At 43.4% G+C, this 17,501-nt stretch overlaps 1 protein-coding gene and 1 non-coding gene across 2 annotated transcripts; both read right to left on the bottom strand.

Annotated features, from left to right (window-relative positions):
* Nucleotides 1-85: 85 nt before the first annotated feature.
* On the bottom strand, nt 86-16,651 carry spag17 (sperm associated antigen 17). Its single transcript, XM_070993469.1, is given in 48 exon segments — nt 86-174; nt 254-424; nt 660-807; nt 904-964; nt 1,198-1,376; nt 1,681-1,817; nt 2,204-2,268; nt 2,414-2,453; nt 2,670-2,781; nt 2,956-3,049; nt 3,190-3,240; nt 3,364-3,445; nt 3,616-3,667; nt 3,870-3,983; nt 4,178-4,366; nt 4,441-4,580; nt 4,666-4,796; nt 5,033-5,172; nt 5,803-5,988; nt 6,125-6,478; nt 6,702-6,856; nt 6,965-7,079; nt 7,202-7,365; nt 7,579-7,690; nt 7,754-7,911; nt 8,121-8,232; nt 8,444-8,583; nt 8,793-8,907; nt 9,086-9,346; nt 9,663-9,733; nt 9,821-9,930; nt 10,094-10,248; nt 10,550-10,666; nt 10,748-10,785; nt 10,906-11,124; nt 11,332-11,478; nt 11,683-11,791; nt 12,646-12,846; nt 13,124-13,242; nt 13,359-13,434; nt 13,927-14,064; nt 14,291-14,466; nt 14,630-14,842; nt 15,035-15,203; nt 15,331-15,459; nt 15,631-15,690; nt 15,801-15,941; nt 16,541-16,651. Coding segments are annotated over 48 exon segments (6,306 nt in total). The 3' UTR covers nt 86-145.
* trnag-gcc (transfer RNA glycine (anticodon GCC)) lies at nt 12,436-12,506 on the bottom strand. The gene has a single exon. It is a non-coding gene; the product is annotated as a tRNA-Gly (tRNA).
* Nucleotides 16,652-17,501: the final 850 nt, after the last annotated feature.

Genomic DNA, 17,501 nt, shown 5'->3' on the forward strand with positions numbered 1-17,501 from the left:
AGATTTTATTGTGAACAGGGTAAAATATAAAAATCCAATAAAACACTTAATTTTGTGGACTAAAATACAGGAATGTGGTAGAGTAATGATGGGCTGGAGAACTGAATGATGTGTAATCTGATCGGAGACTGGTGGTGTGTATTCCTCACAGACTAGTGATGCAATTAGGGTGTCCTGAAATGTACAAAGAAAAACTGGTTCGGACATCTTGACTGTGAAATTTCTGTTTATTTAATTGGTTCAAAACACTGACCATGCTTGCTGAAGGACTGGTCAGGAGGGGACTGGGCTGTTTGTGTGGCTGTATGGCCCCCCCAGCCACCTGGCAGGCTGGAAGACAGCTGACGGACTCTGGAGCCTTTCCTCTTGCATGTACTTTTGTGGTCCTTGAGCCAAATGTCATATAACCTCTGAGGAAGGATGGGTGAAATTAATTAAGGACCAAAATCACTGTGTGTATGTTCCCTCTATACAGCCATAGCTGAGCCACTCAGACTTGTTGAATCTCTGGAAAATCCACAATAATATTTTGCATTTCAATATTTATTGAGGACAATGCAAATAGACTGAATACAAGCTGCTTTGCTCCTGAAAACTACGGCCATAAAGCAAAATGTTTCTTCAAAAGTGAAACATTTCTTGAGGCATTCAAAGGATATTAGCAGTGACAGGCAGGTAGAGGATGTCTGTCTCAGTTTGGATGATAATATCCTGGGAGATGTGCGTCTTTGGCTCTACCTGTCCTGCTTGGACTGCACTCATGGCAAACAGTTGAACCTGCAGCTCAACGTGCAAACCTGCAGCCACCTGGACAGACAGACATTAAATGGGAGATGATGTACGAAAAGGCTAATTCAGTTATCCACATTAACCGTTAATCATGAGATCCAGCTGGAAACTTACAGGCCCAGGATTGTAGATGACCCGCAGGCCTGTAGCAGGAGGAGGCTGTTTCACGTGGAATCTTACAGAGACAGATCGAAACAAACCACAAATAGCTACAGGTCAAAGTTTTCCCTTTGGACTTGAAGGTGACCCACAAATCACCTGCACCTACCCACAAAACTCATTTCTTCCTGACACACAAAAGGGTGTTTGAAACCAGCTGCAAAGCTAGCATTTGCTGGTTTTGAAGCCTACATTTACCAGTGCATCTATTTACCCATGCTTCCATTTATTTATAATCTGGTGCCTTACCTGCAGGTGTCGACACCTACATTCTTCATCCTCACAGTAATGGCCGAGGAGGTGCCCTCCTGCAGTGTCCCAAAGTCAACGCTGGAGGGGAGGAGCTGGAATCCCCTCACTACGACATTTGGATCGGTCAGAGAGACAGTTCGACACTTCCTCCTCACCGGCTCTTCCACTGACAGGAACTTGCATAGGGGACACACACAGAGTGACGTGTGAATACATGAGTGCGCAGTGTGTGACAGAGTGATGGAGAGAGGCCAGTGTACTGAATATAGATCAAGAACCCATGTTTTTCAAAAATGGGGTGATTACCAAGGGCAAGGTGGGTGACATCACTCATCAAGGGCGACGCAGCAGAGACAGAATTCTTCAAACATGCTCTACAGTGGCACATCACCGCCTCTAGGTGTCACTTTAGGACACTTTTTAATTGTGCATGCAGTGACATACTGGAGAATAATTGCTGTCACGTGAATGTTTGGGTACCTGTCGATTTGGTACGCTGCAGGGTTTAGAGCTGAGGATAGAGGTTGGTAGTCTGACTTTAGACCTCCTGGGCTTTCCAGTCACATCCACCTGGACTGACTGACACTGCCCTGATGAACCCCTCAGACTGCTTTCACCTGGCATGGACACACACACACATATGAAGACATGCATCCTGTCATGCAATTGAATATGCTCAATCCACCTGACCTGCATAACATCTAGCCTGAATGTGACCTGGAAATCCACCACCGTGAAACATATCATGACCAACACCCTTGAACGGTTCAGAAAAAAAGGGTTTGCAAGTTCTGTCTTTTGTACCAAGAAGTAGGACAGCTTCAGACCGTGCCCTCAAACTGTCCCTGCAACATTCAGTGTAGCTCCTGATATATTACACATGTGGCTAATCTGAAAATTGTGGTTTGAGGTTAGTTCTAGCCTGCACTGGCATTTGATATGTTAGTGGTGAGGGCATTGATTGGTTTTCATATAAAAGAACAGAGGAAGGTGGGGAACAAACCAGCAGTCTGAGGCGTGGGGTTGGTGGGTCGTTTTTCAAGCTTCCTGTCACTTCTTGCTGCATGACTGAGAGCAAAACACCAGGAGAGGTGAAGCCGTGTTGCAACAGCAAATGTAAACATAATTTAGACAAGCAATTTAGGCAATAAATTACTGTACATATAGATGTTCTGAGATTCACTACGACAAAGTTAAAAAATGTGTTCATTACCCTGCAGACTGAGAGGGTGTTGGGTTTAAAGGTCGCGGAGCTGCAGAACACAGATATGGTACATTATAGAGTATGCGTGTTACGAACGTGCAGTTAATGGTTTCTATGCACCTCTGCAGTTGCTGTACAACAAAATGTTTTTTTTTTCCAGTTCAATTAAGCCTCGGTTTCTCTGTAGAGATTCCCAACAGGACAGCCTTTAAAATGAGTTTCATTTCAGTGGCTCCTCGTAAATACTGACAGTATAATAACTCACTGTTGTCTTGTGGGGCATCTTTCAAGAAGGCCTCAGCACTGTCTGATTTGGGGATCGGAGGGAGATCCATAGATAGACTCCTCATGTCTGGCGTTTGGTGCTGTAGCAGGTTCTGGAAAACATACAGTGATTTGTCTCTTGCTGTACATTGTGTATTTTTCTATGTAAAATCAGAAATGTTGAATCAATGTGTAGTTAAATTTAAGGGTTTTACTGTAATGATGTTGACAAAAAAACATTTCAACATGTTAAATGTTGAAGTACCTGTTGGAGTACCATACAATACCTGGTATAATGGAATATTTTCTGGGTGGAAAAAAGGAACAATGCTCTTCTTCCTTAAAGCCTCTCGAGACGCCTGCTCCTCACATATCTCCCGTCTGAAACACACGTGTGCAGAGAAACTAGTGATGGCCAGTACTTTCCCTTTTTGTCCAGTATCCGTCCTGCACCCTTATTTTAGTCGCATGACAAATGCTTGGTGTGCTTACTGACTATAACTCAGTCGACACATATTTACCTGTGCTGTGCAAGTCTTTCAGCCCATTTTGACTCTCTTCCACTGTTTAAACTGGACAGAAGAGGGGGTTTAACAGGATATTCACACAGTTTAAAACATATTTAAACACATGGAGGTGTCACTGTGGAGACCATTACACTGTCCATTCATGCATGCCGTTTTAATCTCTCCAACCTGTCACTAGCAACTGTGGCTGTGTCTTGTGAACCATCCGAATGGGCTCCGACTCCTTGGCTGTACAGATTGACTACGTCCACTGTGGATACACAGAGAAAGAATTAGAAGAAGAGTACATTTGTTATGACCTCGTAACCTAAACTAAATCACACGCACTAATTAACATAAACTGCTAAATATTTCACTTGAAAATTGAAATTTCAGCAGACTCGTAAGACAATACATTGTTCAAACAACTGTAAAAGCCACCTGGAGTCCTCTTGTCAAAGGCATGACCTGCATCCTCTTCCTCTGCAAAGGACTATAAAATATATACAAAATAAAAATACATGCGTAATACAGAAAATATTTACAGTACATACATAATTTACATTCACATTGCATAACAAGAGCCTCATGATAACATCTTTCTGCCTGTACTATCAGTCAAAAGTAAAGGCAAGTGGGGATATAATTTGTGTGTGTGTGTGTGTGTGTGTGTGTGTGTGTGTGTGTGTGCTGACCAGAACCAGGTTGAGCAGCTCACTGGCATGAACACTCTCCTCCTCAGAGCGAGGGTCTTTAACATTAATCTCCTCTGACCACTGCTCCCTCTCCATCACACTCTCTATATATTCCTGCAGTCAAAGCCAGAGATCAACAAAGAACACCCAGTTTTTAAGAGGTCTGCAGCGCTTCAGAAAGCTTTGTTATCCTCTTATAAGTATAACCTCGGTTAGACATAATAGCACCACTGTATCGTTTTTACCCACTTACATTGGCAAATCTTTTTACTATGAAACAACTGCCAACAGCCATGGGTTCGTCTTACCTTCAGTCGTGTGTCCACAGTATTTTTGAGCTGTGTGGTGAAGGGTTGGTGCTGGTACAGTTCCCTCATCTCAAGGACTTTAGGGCAGCTCCTAACAGGCTGACACTGTGCTGCACAACCACCAGACCTCTCTCTCAGAGTCAAACCTCGTCCCATGTCGGTACCCAATGGAGCACCTGGGCTCTTCTTCTGGAATACAGAGACAGAGGGAGGACAAATGTCAAATGTGTGGCGTTTGCCTGTGTGTGGACAAAGTGTGTTACCTTTACCTCTGTTCTAGGGAAGTCATGCCAGCTGCGGTTTCTGAGGTTGGGAGGCGTGATGTCAGGGTTCTGTTTCCCAAGCAGCCACTGGGACCACACACTGCGGTGGCTGGGCTTTAGGATGGTAATGCCGAACTCATCTGAAACAGTCACAAACACAAACAGTAACAAAATTCTATTTTATGGTTATTGTGCTTCATGGTTTTTAATACACTGAAAGGGCACCTTGAGCATCTGGCAGTGGTTCCTTCAGCAGTGCTACGGTAGGGTCAGAATATGCCTTGTAGAGCAGCTCCTCCACAGTTTGAGAGCTCAGTAGTTCAGTCCCTGAGCCGTCCTCGTGCACCAGAAACAGTCTGGAACACAAGATGTGTTTTCAGAGTTTACGTGACAGAAAAAAATGAGAAAAAGCTAAAAACTGTTTTCAGCTGGTCAAAGTTTTCCATTTCCAGTGTTAAACAATAAGAAAATAAATAGTGATGACTGAATGCTTTCAAAGTTATTTTCCATAGCTGATTATCTGTAAACTGTAATAAAGAGAGTAGGCTTTAATTAAGTGTAACATGACATAAATATATGGATATAGGCCCACCTGGGACAATGTTCTGGGTGTTTTACATTAATCCTGACCATTTCTCTGTCCTCCTCCTCCTCTGGCTCCTCCTCATCCTGTTTCAGTGTGCTTGGAGCAGGACTAAAGTTCAGCACTGATGACTCCCCATCTTCCATCACCTGCGAACGCACAAACACACACACACACACACCCACACACACACACACCCACCCACACACACACACACACACACACACACACACACACACACACACACACACAAAGCTCAGAAGTTTACATGGAGAGGCAAATTAACTCACGTGGTAGAATATGATCAATAGAATCTGACACTGATGGCTCTTACTTGTATTTTTCTTAGACATTTTCACTTATTTAAAAAAAAAAATCACATAACAGCCTGTCTCAACATCTCTAGGTGCCCTTAAATTCGTTGTTTAATTCTGAAAATAGAAACTCAAGCCCAAGAAGACATTAACCTTGAAACTGACCAGGGATTACAAGAGGATTGGTCATTGTGATGGAGGTGGCGAAGCGAAGTGAGAGGCCCTGACAATCTAATTTGATGAAATGAGTGGAGTCTCAAGGTCTGATTAAAGATGGATTCAAATATATTTTTAGCTTGTTATTGTTTCTAACACTGTGTTATGATACAAAAAAAATGTCTGCTTAGTAAGCACCTGTTCTTTTCTTTGGTCGCTCCTACACTTTTCTGAAAGAGATGAGTCTTTGAGCCTTGTTACAAACACGTGATGACACTAACCCATCGCCTTACAGTCCTCGTAACTGACCTGGAAGTGGTTCCCATCGGGGTCTGTAATGTCACAGGCCACTTTGTCTGTGTGACTCATGGTGTAGCTTCCTTGCTGGATTGCGGAAGTGCCACCCTTTGGACTCGGGGTTACAAGTGGGTCAGATGAGTATACACACTTGCCATCGCTTTGGATCTGCAGGAGCCCCACGCTGGATGGGAACACCTTGGATGCACAAGCACACAAACAAACACACCTGTAGCTAATTACACAAAAAACTTACACAACAAACTCATTTGAAACATGCTAAAATCATACTGTAATAACTTTAAACATGCTATATTTGCTGTAAACCACCCACCTGATAGGCTCCTTGGTTGTTCCCAGTGATAACAGTTCCATCGGCTAAAAAGGCATGAGCCGTGTGTCGTTCTGGGTACATCACCACTGTGGCGCAGCCCTCCTTCTCCACCAACACCACCCGCTCTTTCATAGACACACTCTCCCTATCACTCTCACATGCACTCTTCTTGCCATTCTCAGCCACAAACACGCTCTCCTCACCATTCTCACACATACTACTTTCTTCTTTATCGTACACATGCGGCCGCTCTTGGTAGAGACTGGTGATCCTGGTTCCGTCTGCATGCTCGATACTTAGAGATCTGTCTGGGTTCTGGACAGAGACCACCAGATCCTCCCGGCTCAGCATCACCTGACACAACACATGCCAAGCTGAACGGGTTACTCCAAGCAATAAGAAGCATTTTTAGAATGGGACTAATTCTCTATCACAAAGTTTGAGATGATCAATGACAAAATATTGAAATTTTAACAACAAAGTACCATTGTCTAATTGTGAAACCTTGAAAACACTGACACTTTAGTCGAGACAACTGGTGACCTGTGTACCATCAGGAGTAGTACAGCACTCTTACCTCATGGGTAATGGGGTCTGTAGCCTTGAAGGCGAGGAGAGGCGTAGTGGGTATGTGCTTGTGCGTGGTACCCACAGTATAGATGCGCGCTCCACATGGAGTTGTAGTTAACCAACACCCTCTCTGTGCATCAGCCTCCTTCTCTGAGCTCTGCTCTGGACAGACACACACAAAACAAGTCTTCATTCTCCTCCCAGCAGAGGGTCAATCATCTTCATTAGAAAGTGGAGGACAGGCTGTTTCGCATTCTGCTGCACTCTAACCTTTCTTGCTGTCCTCGGTTTCTTGAGAGGTGTTTTCCTCCTCAACCTCAGAGTCAGGAAGCCACACTGGACCAGAATCCTGGCTGAAACTCACTGAACCATCTGCAAACAATACCTACAGTGCACATGTGATGTAAGAAGTCTTGATGTTTCAGCTCTGCCTGCACAACAAATCAGCGATACATTTGCTTGTGTGGAAAGCCTCTATAGATCAACATGTGAGCACAGTATGCTCACCTCTGTGGACCCGTCTCTCATGTGTCGGATCACAGCTCCCTGACTGGTGACGACGCGGGACAGCTCTTTGGAGAGGGAAGGGTCCTGAAGCTGGCCCACAACTCCTCTACCATGTAGCGGAAAGCCCTGTTTAACCAACATCCCTTGCTCTTCTGAGGACACTCCTGGAAAACATATGATGTCATAAACATTTGATGAATATATGTATGAAGTCATAAGTGGGAACATAGCCAAGAGGGCACATTTGTTAAGACAAACTTCCTTTTTGCAGCTAGAATCTATTGCAGACATGAGTGACAGATATTCTTCTGCCTATGTGTCTAAGGGCTGATGTGTGTAAGTGTGTATATACGTTCCCAAGAAAATGCATCACTGACCTTGTGTATCCTCTCGCAGAAACTGCAGCAGTAGGCCATTGGGAACAGATAGATTGAGACTGTTGAACTGCTGGCCTTCACACGCCTTAGACCAAACACAATCACACAATCACTTATCTGTATGTGTACTATATATACACATCTTCTGTTGTGCATGCATGTGCGTATGTGGAACCTGGGACTCTGGAGGTCTGGTGTGGCTGGATGGGCTGTCTGTCTCGGAAGGAACTGATTCCAGGTCTGTCCCTTTGGAGCGGTGGGTGAAGGAGGAGACAGGGATGGGGACAAAGGTGGAGGTCTCTGGGGCCCCTCCCTCTGCTTCCTGGGGACTCACTAGAACACCACCCGACAGAAACACAGTTAACACCAACTGTACTGTGAAGAAATTTGAACCTTGTTTACTCTTACATAACATGAATACTTGGAGCACTGAGATTAGACCAGCCAATATGCATATTGAACCTGTTTTCAGCAAAGATGGGAAGATTTAAACACAAATAAAAATCAAAGGTTGAAAATTGTATGTGTTTTAAGTGTAACACCTGCATATTCTCCTGTGGGGCCATAGAAACTGTATGAGAGGTGTATTCCACTGTCTAACACTGCTGAGAGGGAGCCCTGCTTCACTCTCTTCATCACCACAGGCTCTGACACGGAAAAAGACACACACACGCACACACACACACACACACACACACACACACACACACACACACACACACACACACACACACACACACACACACTCACGGGTTAGCTTGGTTTGTTCAACAGTATTATCTACAATACATTCAAATTTTGCAAGGATGAAAAGATAAAAGTCTGGACTCTGCTTGATGTCTGCATCATGATCAGCATCTTTACCTTTAAAATCTTCTTTTTTGACATTGCCTTCATTGGCTTGGTGCTGAGTGGGAGGTTTTGCTGGATCAGCAACAACTTGGTTGATGTGTGTGTAGAAATGATGGCCATCCTTCTTCACAGCCACTTTCACCAGGCTGGAGCCTGCAGCGAAAACAGTACAAAATGTACAGATGAGTGTGGAAAATCACCCAAAGTGCCTGCAACCACCACCAGGTAACACTGAGGAATAGCTGAGACACACTTTGCTTTTCATGAACAACCTCAATTAATGCAGCAAATAAATTACGTTAGGTTATGTTTGTTTACCAAATGAGAATTTATTTTCCACAACCTCAACTTTGCCTCAATACCTTCAACATAGCTGATATTCTCCACAGTGATATGTCCTCCATCTGAAGGGAAAAGGTACTGGAGACGACCCGACACATGGATCAACTTTCCATTCATGCCGTAGGCCATGAAACCCTACACATTGTGCAAATACACACACACACACACACACACACACACACACACACACACACACACACACACACACACACACACACACACACACACACACACACACACACAGATTTGTTACTTGTAAGCAAACAGAAGTGATCATCTACTATCTATGTTCTGCTGTTGTGTGTGACCTCACATTGAAGGGTTCTTCTGTGGGATGTAGTTCTCCGTGTCCTGCCACAGGAGGCGCTGTGGCAGTAATGGAGTCCTGTGTGGGAGTCTTGGCTGAGCTCTTTGCTGTCTCTGCTCTGCTCTTCTTGCCAGACAAAGGTTCACGTTTCTTGTCTGCTGACTTGGCCTCCTTCTGCTGCTGCTGCTTTCCTTTTACTATGTTCTCCTTCTTTGATTTCTTGGCCATCTCCTCCTCCTCTAGTCGCTCCTGCTCCAACTTCCAGGCCTGTAAACATTGAAAACGTCATTGTGCTTTATCTGCCACATATGCAAACCCTGTACTGTTGATTACTTCACTGTATGCTTTTGGTTTGTTCTATAAATCATGCTTGGCTATGAGATTCTGTGTGGTGACAACTGACAATATGTCAACCTGCACAGCTCTGTGAGTAAACAAAATCAGCAGGTATGAAGGGACCAGGTTTATTTCAGCCATCCCAGCAGATTTCTGGAAAGAGTCCAAAGAGTTACTGCAATACTGTTGGGAGGCCAGAACAGAGCCGGCTGTGAGAGTGAATATTCATGTGCTAGCTGGTACTGACTTTAAGGGAGTCTTTTCTGATGACTGGCTCCAGAGTGTCCTCCTCCTCTGCAGAATCTGTAGTCTTTTCATCTAATCCAATAACAAAACAAATATTGTATTTGTAAGGTGGTAAGCACGGTCTCATTGCCAGAGCTTTATGTCAACAAGCTACAGTACCTTTTGGTGACTCAGCAGGGCTGAGGTTTCTGAGCTGCAATGCCTCTCTCTTCAATTCCTCCTCCTTTGTCCAATCTGAAATGGTATCTGCGACATGCTCCAGGTACTTCCTGCCAAAATGATGATAATGGAGTTTTAAAGTCCATGTCACACTCTAGATATACAATATTCAGCAGTTTATATTGACGACAGGCTGAGGACAGACAGAAAAAGTATAGAATTATTCATGTCCTGTGAGAAGAAACACCTGAATATATGAATTTGAACTCTGACCTGAACTTGACATCAGTGTGAAGGGTCACATCCCAGAACTCCTTGCACTGCCGATAAGGGCTCATTGGATTGTGACAAAAAATGTACAGGATGTTGTTATGACTTCCTCTGAAAGTGTCCAAACAGCGGTATTCTTCTGAGGCTAACTGGAGTACCTACAGATAGACAGATACCTATTAAAAAAAATCAACATTATACAAGTAGAATTGTAAAAAGCTAAAATCGAATTGAGGGTTCTCCCTCCAAAAATCCATGTTTTTAGATTTCCATGGCATTTGATCTGTATCACACATAATAACTATGGTTGTTTATCATACATTAGATTAGGTCAGATTAGGTTTTAACACAATTAACATATTTAACAACTGAAATAAGGCAGGAACCACCCAGCAGCTACAACTGTTTCCTCATGCTGACACAGAAAAACCCTCTGAAAGACAAGATAAGACGGGTCACCTGTGGGAAGATGCAGGCATTGTGGTGTTCAGAATGGTGCCAGTCGAACAGAGATCTCAGCCTACAGCTCTGAATGTCACATAATTCCAGCTGGCAACACACTCTCCCACTGCTCTGCTGGAGAAAACATGTAAAATTGTCAGGAGGAAATACAAAATTGTGTGAGAAGATGCAGTAATTACAGCGTTGAAAGAATACCTCTGTGTTACCGAGATCTTCAGTGAGAAATGCCGCACCTATGGTTGAAATAAATCATGAAGTGTGGCACTGATATATGTACAGTTGGGAGATGTACCTTGTAATTTTCTTTGTGTCACAACATCACAGTAACTGAATTAACCAAAGTCATAACAGACCTCTAGTCCGCAGGTTATTAAGCTGCTGTTTAGCGTAGGATAGTGGGTCGTCCCAGGGGATTATTGTAGGCATCTGCTGGTGTTGCTGTGCTGGTTCCAGTGTTCCCGGTGGTCCCGGAGAATTCAGTAGCACACCATTCTGGTCCAGCCTGGTCAGTGGCATACTCTCAAACACGCTCTGATGAAACAAACGCTCCACCTCCAGCCATGACACAACATCTGCATGACACCATAACATCAAAATAGAATTACAAGGAAGAGCTTTTTCTCAAGGCACATAGACTGAGCAACGTATTATTTTAAGTGGTTCCCTGTTTGGATCAACACGGTGAAAATTTCCAGAAACTCTGAGAAAGAGCTACAGGTTAAGAAAAAACAGCTGTGTATATGCTGAACTAAGACAGGTGCCTCAGACAGGTTTCTGACCATCGGTGCAGTAGTGTTGTAGCTGCTGTTTGACTGCCATCCAGCGTGAACTGCTGTTTCTCCGCTGAGCTCCAGAGTGGATCAGCTCAAACACCGGAGACAGCCTCATCATGGACAACTCCACCTCTGCTGGCTCAAAACCCTGAGCTGCCTAAGAAGGACATACACATACACAAACACACACAGCCTATGAATACACTTCTGATGCAAAGATAATGATGAAGACAGAACCAGGAGCCAAGACTAAATACACTCTACCGTCTATTCATTTGTCTCGTTCAAATTCCACACAGACAATAAAAGAGAATCAATTACACACACTACACACACGGGCAAACATAAAAAATCTACTTGCACTGATATCCCTCAGGCGCAGTGCCCTCTCATCATGGTGTCTGATCACCAGAGGCTGCTCAGACTTCTTCTGAATCTCCTCTGGTCCAAAGGTCTCCAGTAGCTTCTAACACAGAGCACAAAAGAGGATAAATCACAGACAAATTGGTGAATAATTTCATTCTGTGCAGCGTGTCTGAACACTGTGGAGTCACGGGGGAAAACCTCAATGAGTTTTACAATTCCAGTGAAGCTGATAGTTGGTTTAACAACATCTGAACTGCTCTTTACACTTTACTCCACAGTATGCACCTCCTCTTTGCATGTATGGTAACAACTCTACTGTGATCATAGCACCTCCTGCTGGATTTACATGGTATATGTTAGTGGTTCAGTGCTCTACGGTAAATGTAAGTTTTAGTATGTTATGGCTCTTATATACAGTAATTTCAATACTTTTAACTATTAAACTAACTAGTTAACACTGTATTATTAGAATACAACAACAACAGAAGAAAGAGGAGACCAGTTTTCTCTCACATGCTTTCTCTCCGCTCAAGAAAGCAAGTATGTCACCCTCCCCCCGCCACAGCACAGCCCCCCTCCTCTGTGCGTGCTGCAGCAACAGCTCTCTCAACATGACACCAGAGCCGGTGGGGATTGGTTTCTGTGCTACATGTGCCTGTGACTGGCCCGGCCCACAGAAATACAAGCCAATTATCTCTTATTCTGCTGAAAACAGGAGAAAAAAAAAAAAAAAAAGGAAGTTGCTGCATTGGCCGGGAATCGAACCCGGGCCTCCCGCGTGGCAGGCGAGAATTCTACCACTGAACCACCAATGCTGCACATGCACACTGAGCTACTATCTGACTTTTTGTAATTTATGTGGCCAAACAGTTGAAAGACATTGTTGTGTGCATAACATATGAACGATACAAGCATTTTTCGAGATATGTGTGTTTTGGTGTATAGTCACTTTACCTTCATGTCCTCCTCATTCTGTGCTGTAGTCAACAAGCTATTTAACAAGTGGCTTTTCTCCTCTGCTGTATGCATCAGAGGCAGGAAGCTTTGGAGCATGAAACTGACCAGTCCATAGTCTAACCCAGGACTGGGGTGAGGTTTGGGATCCTCAGCCACATGGGACAGGGTGGATGAAGACTGATCAGTGGAAATCACCACCTAAACACACAAATGGGAAAAGAAGAGGGCTATAGTACACTGGCTTTTCAGTAAAAAGTCACCAAATCACAAAGTGTAAACACTCCAGATTTCTAGCATGCACATTGATCAGAGGTTTTTAGCTAGTCATGATATTGAATTACAAAATATCAAAATTACAAAAGCTTTTATCTGCTGACTATATTTCTCACACATAGATAACGAGGGACTAACTTCAGACTTTCCAATTTTTTCTTACTGCACACGACACATCCACACTCACAACACACATACAGACCTGTTCCAGCATACAGTGCAAGATCAGAGGCACCGAGCAGGCTTCAGGGGGAACCAAGTCCACTAGGGTGCGATAGTAACGCATGTCTACATCTGTAGAGACGGGAGGCTGCTCGTTCTCTGTCCACAAAGAAGAAAGACAGCCGTCATCCTCCTCTGAGTATTTAATTCAAACACACGCACAAGGATATCTTAGAAAACATGAGAGGGGGGATGATGACAGAGAAAGGATTTACCTTGGTCTGCACGGCTTTCCTCACGCACCAGCTTCTTTTTGGAGCGTGGAGTCGTGGGGAGAGGGGTGGGCACAACCTAAACATTGAAACATGGAAAGCACACACAAAGTAAGATGTTTTCATTTGAAACATTTCCGTGTGGACAGTGGTGGCACTGCAGCAAATACTGAGGGACAGTTAAGCAGCAAAGCTAAAAACTGTAGTTATAAATTAACAGGTCAGAGGAAACGCTCCAGATGAAAAGAGAGTTAAGTTTTCTAACAGTGTCCAAAGAAAATGACCTGAAAAGGATTATACTGTTTCAGTGTTTAAAGGGGGTGTTTGAGTCTCTCTGGCACCACCTAGCAGAGTGGCGCAGCGGAAGCGTGCTGGGCCCATAACCCAGAGGTCGATGGATCGAAACCATCCTCTGCTATGTCTGGTTTTTACAATATACCTGCAATCTTTGCTTTTTGGTCTATTAAAAATAACCAGCAGATTAATCAGTAATGAAAATAACTGTTAGTCGCGGCCATATTGTGTAATTATACTGACTGACTAGCAAGGATGTGTGTGTGTGTATGTGTACCTCTGCAGGCTGTGGATCAGACCTAACAGCAGTGGGTATGCTGATGAGTTTGATGCTGTCCAGGTAGTGCTGATGTTGCCTGCGCCAGTCCAGGCAGTCATAGATAAGACTGGCCACACCCTCAAAGATTTTGATCCCCTTCTCCGGCTGGACACACAGTGCACCCACACACACATTAGGAAGTTAAAATCAAATCACAGGCAACGTGAAACTGATTGAGTTACAAACATAACACAGAAAAAGAGAAAACGATAGAGAGGGAGCTTAAGAATGAATAAGTATAATAGTAGCAAGGGGTGAGACAAAATGTACAGAAAAGAATCTCCTATGCAAGAAACAGATCTATGAAACACATCTGTCAGGCCAAACTCACATTAGCCTCTGGATGCTGAGACGAAAGATCTGGGACAGTGTAGCTGAGCTGAACCACATCATGGAGCTTGGATTCTGGTGGCCCATTGTCCAAAACTGGTCTCAGACCTGACCAGAACAGATCCAACTTCCTGGCCTGCGCAGCCAGCTCTACATTAGTAAGATCCTCTGACACACACACAGGAAATGATGATGTAATGTAGATAATAACATTAAATAAATAAGGGTATACTGATGAGCATGAATTCATATAAACACTATTATGTAGTTTTGATGTGCCTTATTCAGTCTGTAAATGAATTATGTGTGATGTACAGTAAAGGCTCTTTACCTGCATCCAAAACTGGAGACGCTCTCAGACTCTGCTCATTGCCCTCACAGGAGTCTTGTCCCTGCTGCCCCTCAGAAGATGGTCCGTGCTCTGAACACAATTTGATGACATTGGACACATGTACACCTATGGCATCAAGTGCCCCAATCAGGTCAGGCTGGCAGAAGCCCAGCAACAGGATGTAGTGTTGAGGACCATCCTCTGGTTCATCATCTATGCTCAGACACACAAAACACAGCGAATTAATCTACTGCCATGACTACTTCTCCCTCTCATATACAAACACACATACACACACACTGTAGAAGAGGTGGCCGTCTTGTGCATTTAAGGTATTTTCTCACTAAGTCAGCCTTTTGATCATCATAACCCACACACACAATAGGGATTCATTTAAGTTTTCACCTATGAACTTTGGTGGTTCAACTTCATCCCTGCGCTTGAGCTTGGTCTTCTTCTCTTTGGAAGGTCCCACAGGTGAGGGTGGACCCTTCCCCTTTTTGTCAGAGACTTTGGCTCCTCCTTTGTCCTTGCTGGCAGGGGGATGGCCGGCCTTTGCGTTCTCCTCCTCAGCCTTTAAAAAATGAAGTGGAAGTAACGATACCGCAACTGGAGCCTTAGTGTAAATCCACTGCAGTTCAACACTGTTACCAAATTCTAATAATTGACGAACAGAATCACATATATGAAGAAACACTTGCCAGCTCGGCCTCCCTCCTCTGCTGATCAGCAGCTTTGATCTGTAGCAGCTGGAACTTCAGTATTTTTGCCATCAGGTCACAGGGAATCTCCTCTCCTGTATCCAGCAGTGCCTTAGCGGGCTCTGTAACCTACACAAAACACAAACACAGAGAACAAAGACACACATAGACATAACACAAACACACACAGCTTCTTTTAGACAATCAGAGGACACCAACGCACTGACAAACAGCATTTTAGAAACACTCATTCTCTATTGTAACGTAGAAATTGACTCAAGTGAAACAGGCCGAGCTTACCTCATAGAATGTAGGGATATCATCAGGTTTCTTTGCTTTGGGATTCCCCAAATCATGGATCTTTAATAAAGTTGGACAGGAAAATTTGACAAAATACAACATATTAGAGTGAACTGACACCACTTTTTGGTTCCTAATTATGTAGATGAGTAGATGGAGCAAACTAATACTTTTGCAAGGGTGCTGTCCCAGGTCAACAAGCTGAAAAGTTTGCGTAGTGGTTGCAGTACGGCCAGAGCCAAAGCCTGGATCAGGTCTTCATCTTCTGGACTTGCCCCAACCACCAAAGACACACAGGCCTGCCATGACTCCTGGAAAAGGCATGAGAATACCAAGATAATACACGCTAATGTTTGAGACGCGCATTATCCAAGTCAACAACCTCATATTAAGCTTTCACATCACATTCTGACCACTGAAAAAGCAAACATTAGTCACAGAAACACTGTTAAAATGTTGTAGTGTGATAAGTTTTACTGAAGATGAGTGCGCGATAAAGAAATACGACTTCCGGTACGAACGTCTGCCTTCGAAATAAAAGCTAAAAAAAATAAAAGCTAATAAATGTTTACTGTTGAAGTTATTTTACTTTTCTAATTATGGTGATAAATGCCACCGGAAGAATGTTTGTTTACATAATGTTCACCAAATTACCCAGTGAATTTCTTCGTGTTACTGAAAGTGGCTCAGGAACAGTTTGGCAGATAACATCCTATTTTTAAGTAAAATTTCGCGCGCGCACGTACCATTTAAACACTGCAGCTAGCTAAACTGGCAACCTGTAGAAGTTGGCTTACTGCCGTGTGTAGCCAGTTAGTAAGAACTCTGCAAGTTTAACTTTTTGTGATAAAAGAGAAACGTTTTGAACACACGAATTAAGGTAAACCAAATAATCGGTGAGACAACCAACCTCTTCAAACTGTGCTCTGATGAGACCAGCCTCCCAGTTCTTGTTGACAACTGCGGCTGCAGCGGCGTTGGGCTTTTTGGCTGAGCCCTTTTTGGCTGGCCTTGGTGGCATTTCCACTCAGTGACAATTAACTACAATATAAGAACGTAAAACGTTTAAAACAGTCGTTCAATCTATCTACTATGGTAAAACTGCAAGTCAATCATAAATTCACCCGCCAGCGTCGTCTTGTGCTTGTGTTGCCCCTGGCAACCGCGTGGACACCGGGGCTAAATTACCGATGTAATCAATTACTTCCTGTAAACTTTCAAAACAAAAGCATGAAGGCACACGCCTTTCAGTTTCAACATCTTCTACAAAAGCAATAAAGAATACGAACACAAAAAAGGAAAACACATCAGAATTATCTAAACATTTCATGTTTAGTAACAGTTTTCTGTGGTTAACTGTAATGTCAAATGCTGTTACATTGTTGTCATTCCTTTTCTCCACTAGATGGCAATGGGATCTGTGAGCTGTGAGACTCCAGACCTCCGGGGTCAAAGCATTAATCACCAAATAATGGTAACCGCTTACATAGTTTTTCATTGTTTCACATAAACTGTAATAATTGATTATCATTATAATAATACATAGTGCAGCAAAGAAAATGCACAAACTGCCCTTTAAAAGTTGAATGACTGTAGTTATGATCAGTCCAATCACTGAATAAAGCACATGAGCCACAAAACTGTGACTGATATCATGAAAGACAGCTGGTTTGATTTTATTGTCAGAATCGCTAACAAAAAAAAAAAACCCAAAAGACCCACAGCATCTCAACAATCCCTGGAACATTAGTGGCATGCCATCTGTATAATGAATGGTGAAACCATTATGTTACTGTGCCAAGTAATAAGAGAGAGGTTAAATTACAGCAACACAATTAAGAAGAGTCTCCAATTCTACTTTGATACACTCA

Source organism: Chaetodon trifascialis, chromosome 23 (assembly GCF_039877785.1).
Source record: "Chaetodon trifascialis isolate fChaTrf1 chromosome 23, fChaTrf1.hap1, whole genome shotgun sequence".
NCBI lineage: Eukaryota > Metazoa > Chordata > Actinopteri > Chaetodontiformes > Chaetodontidae > Chaetodon > Chaetodon trifascialis.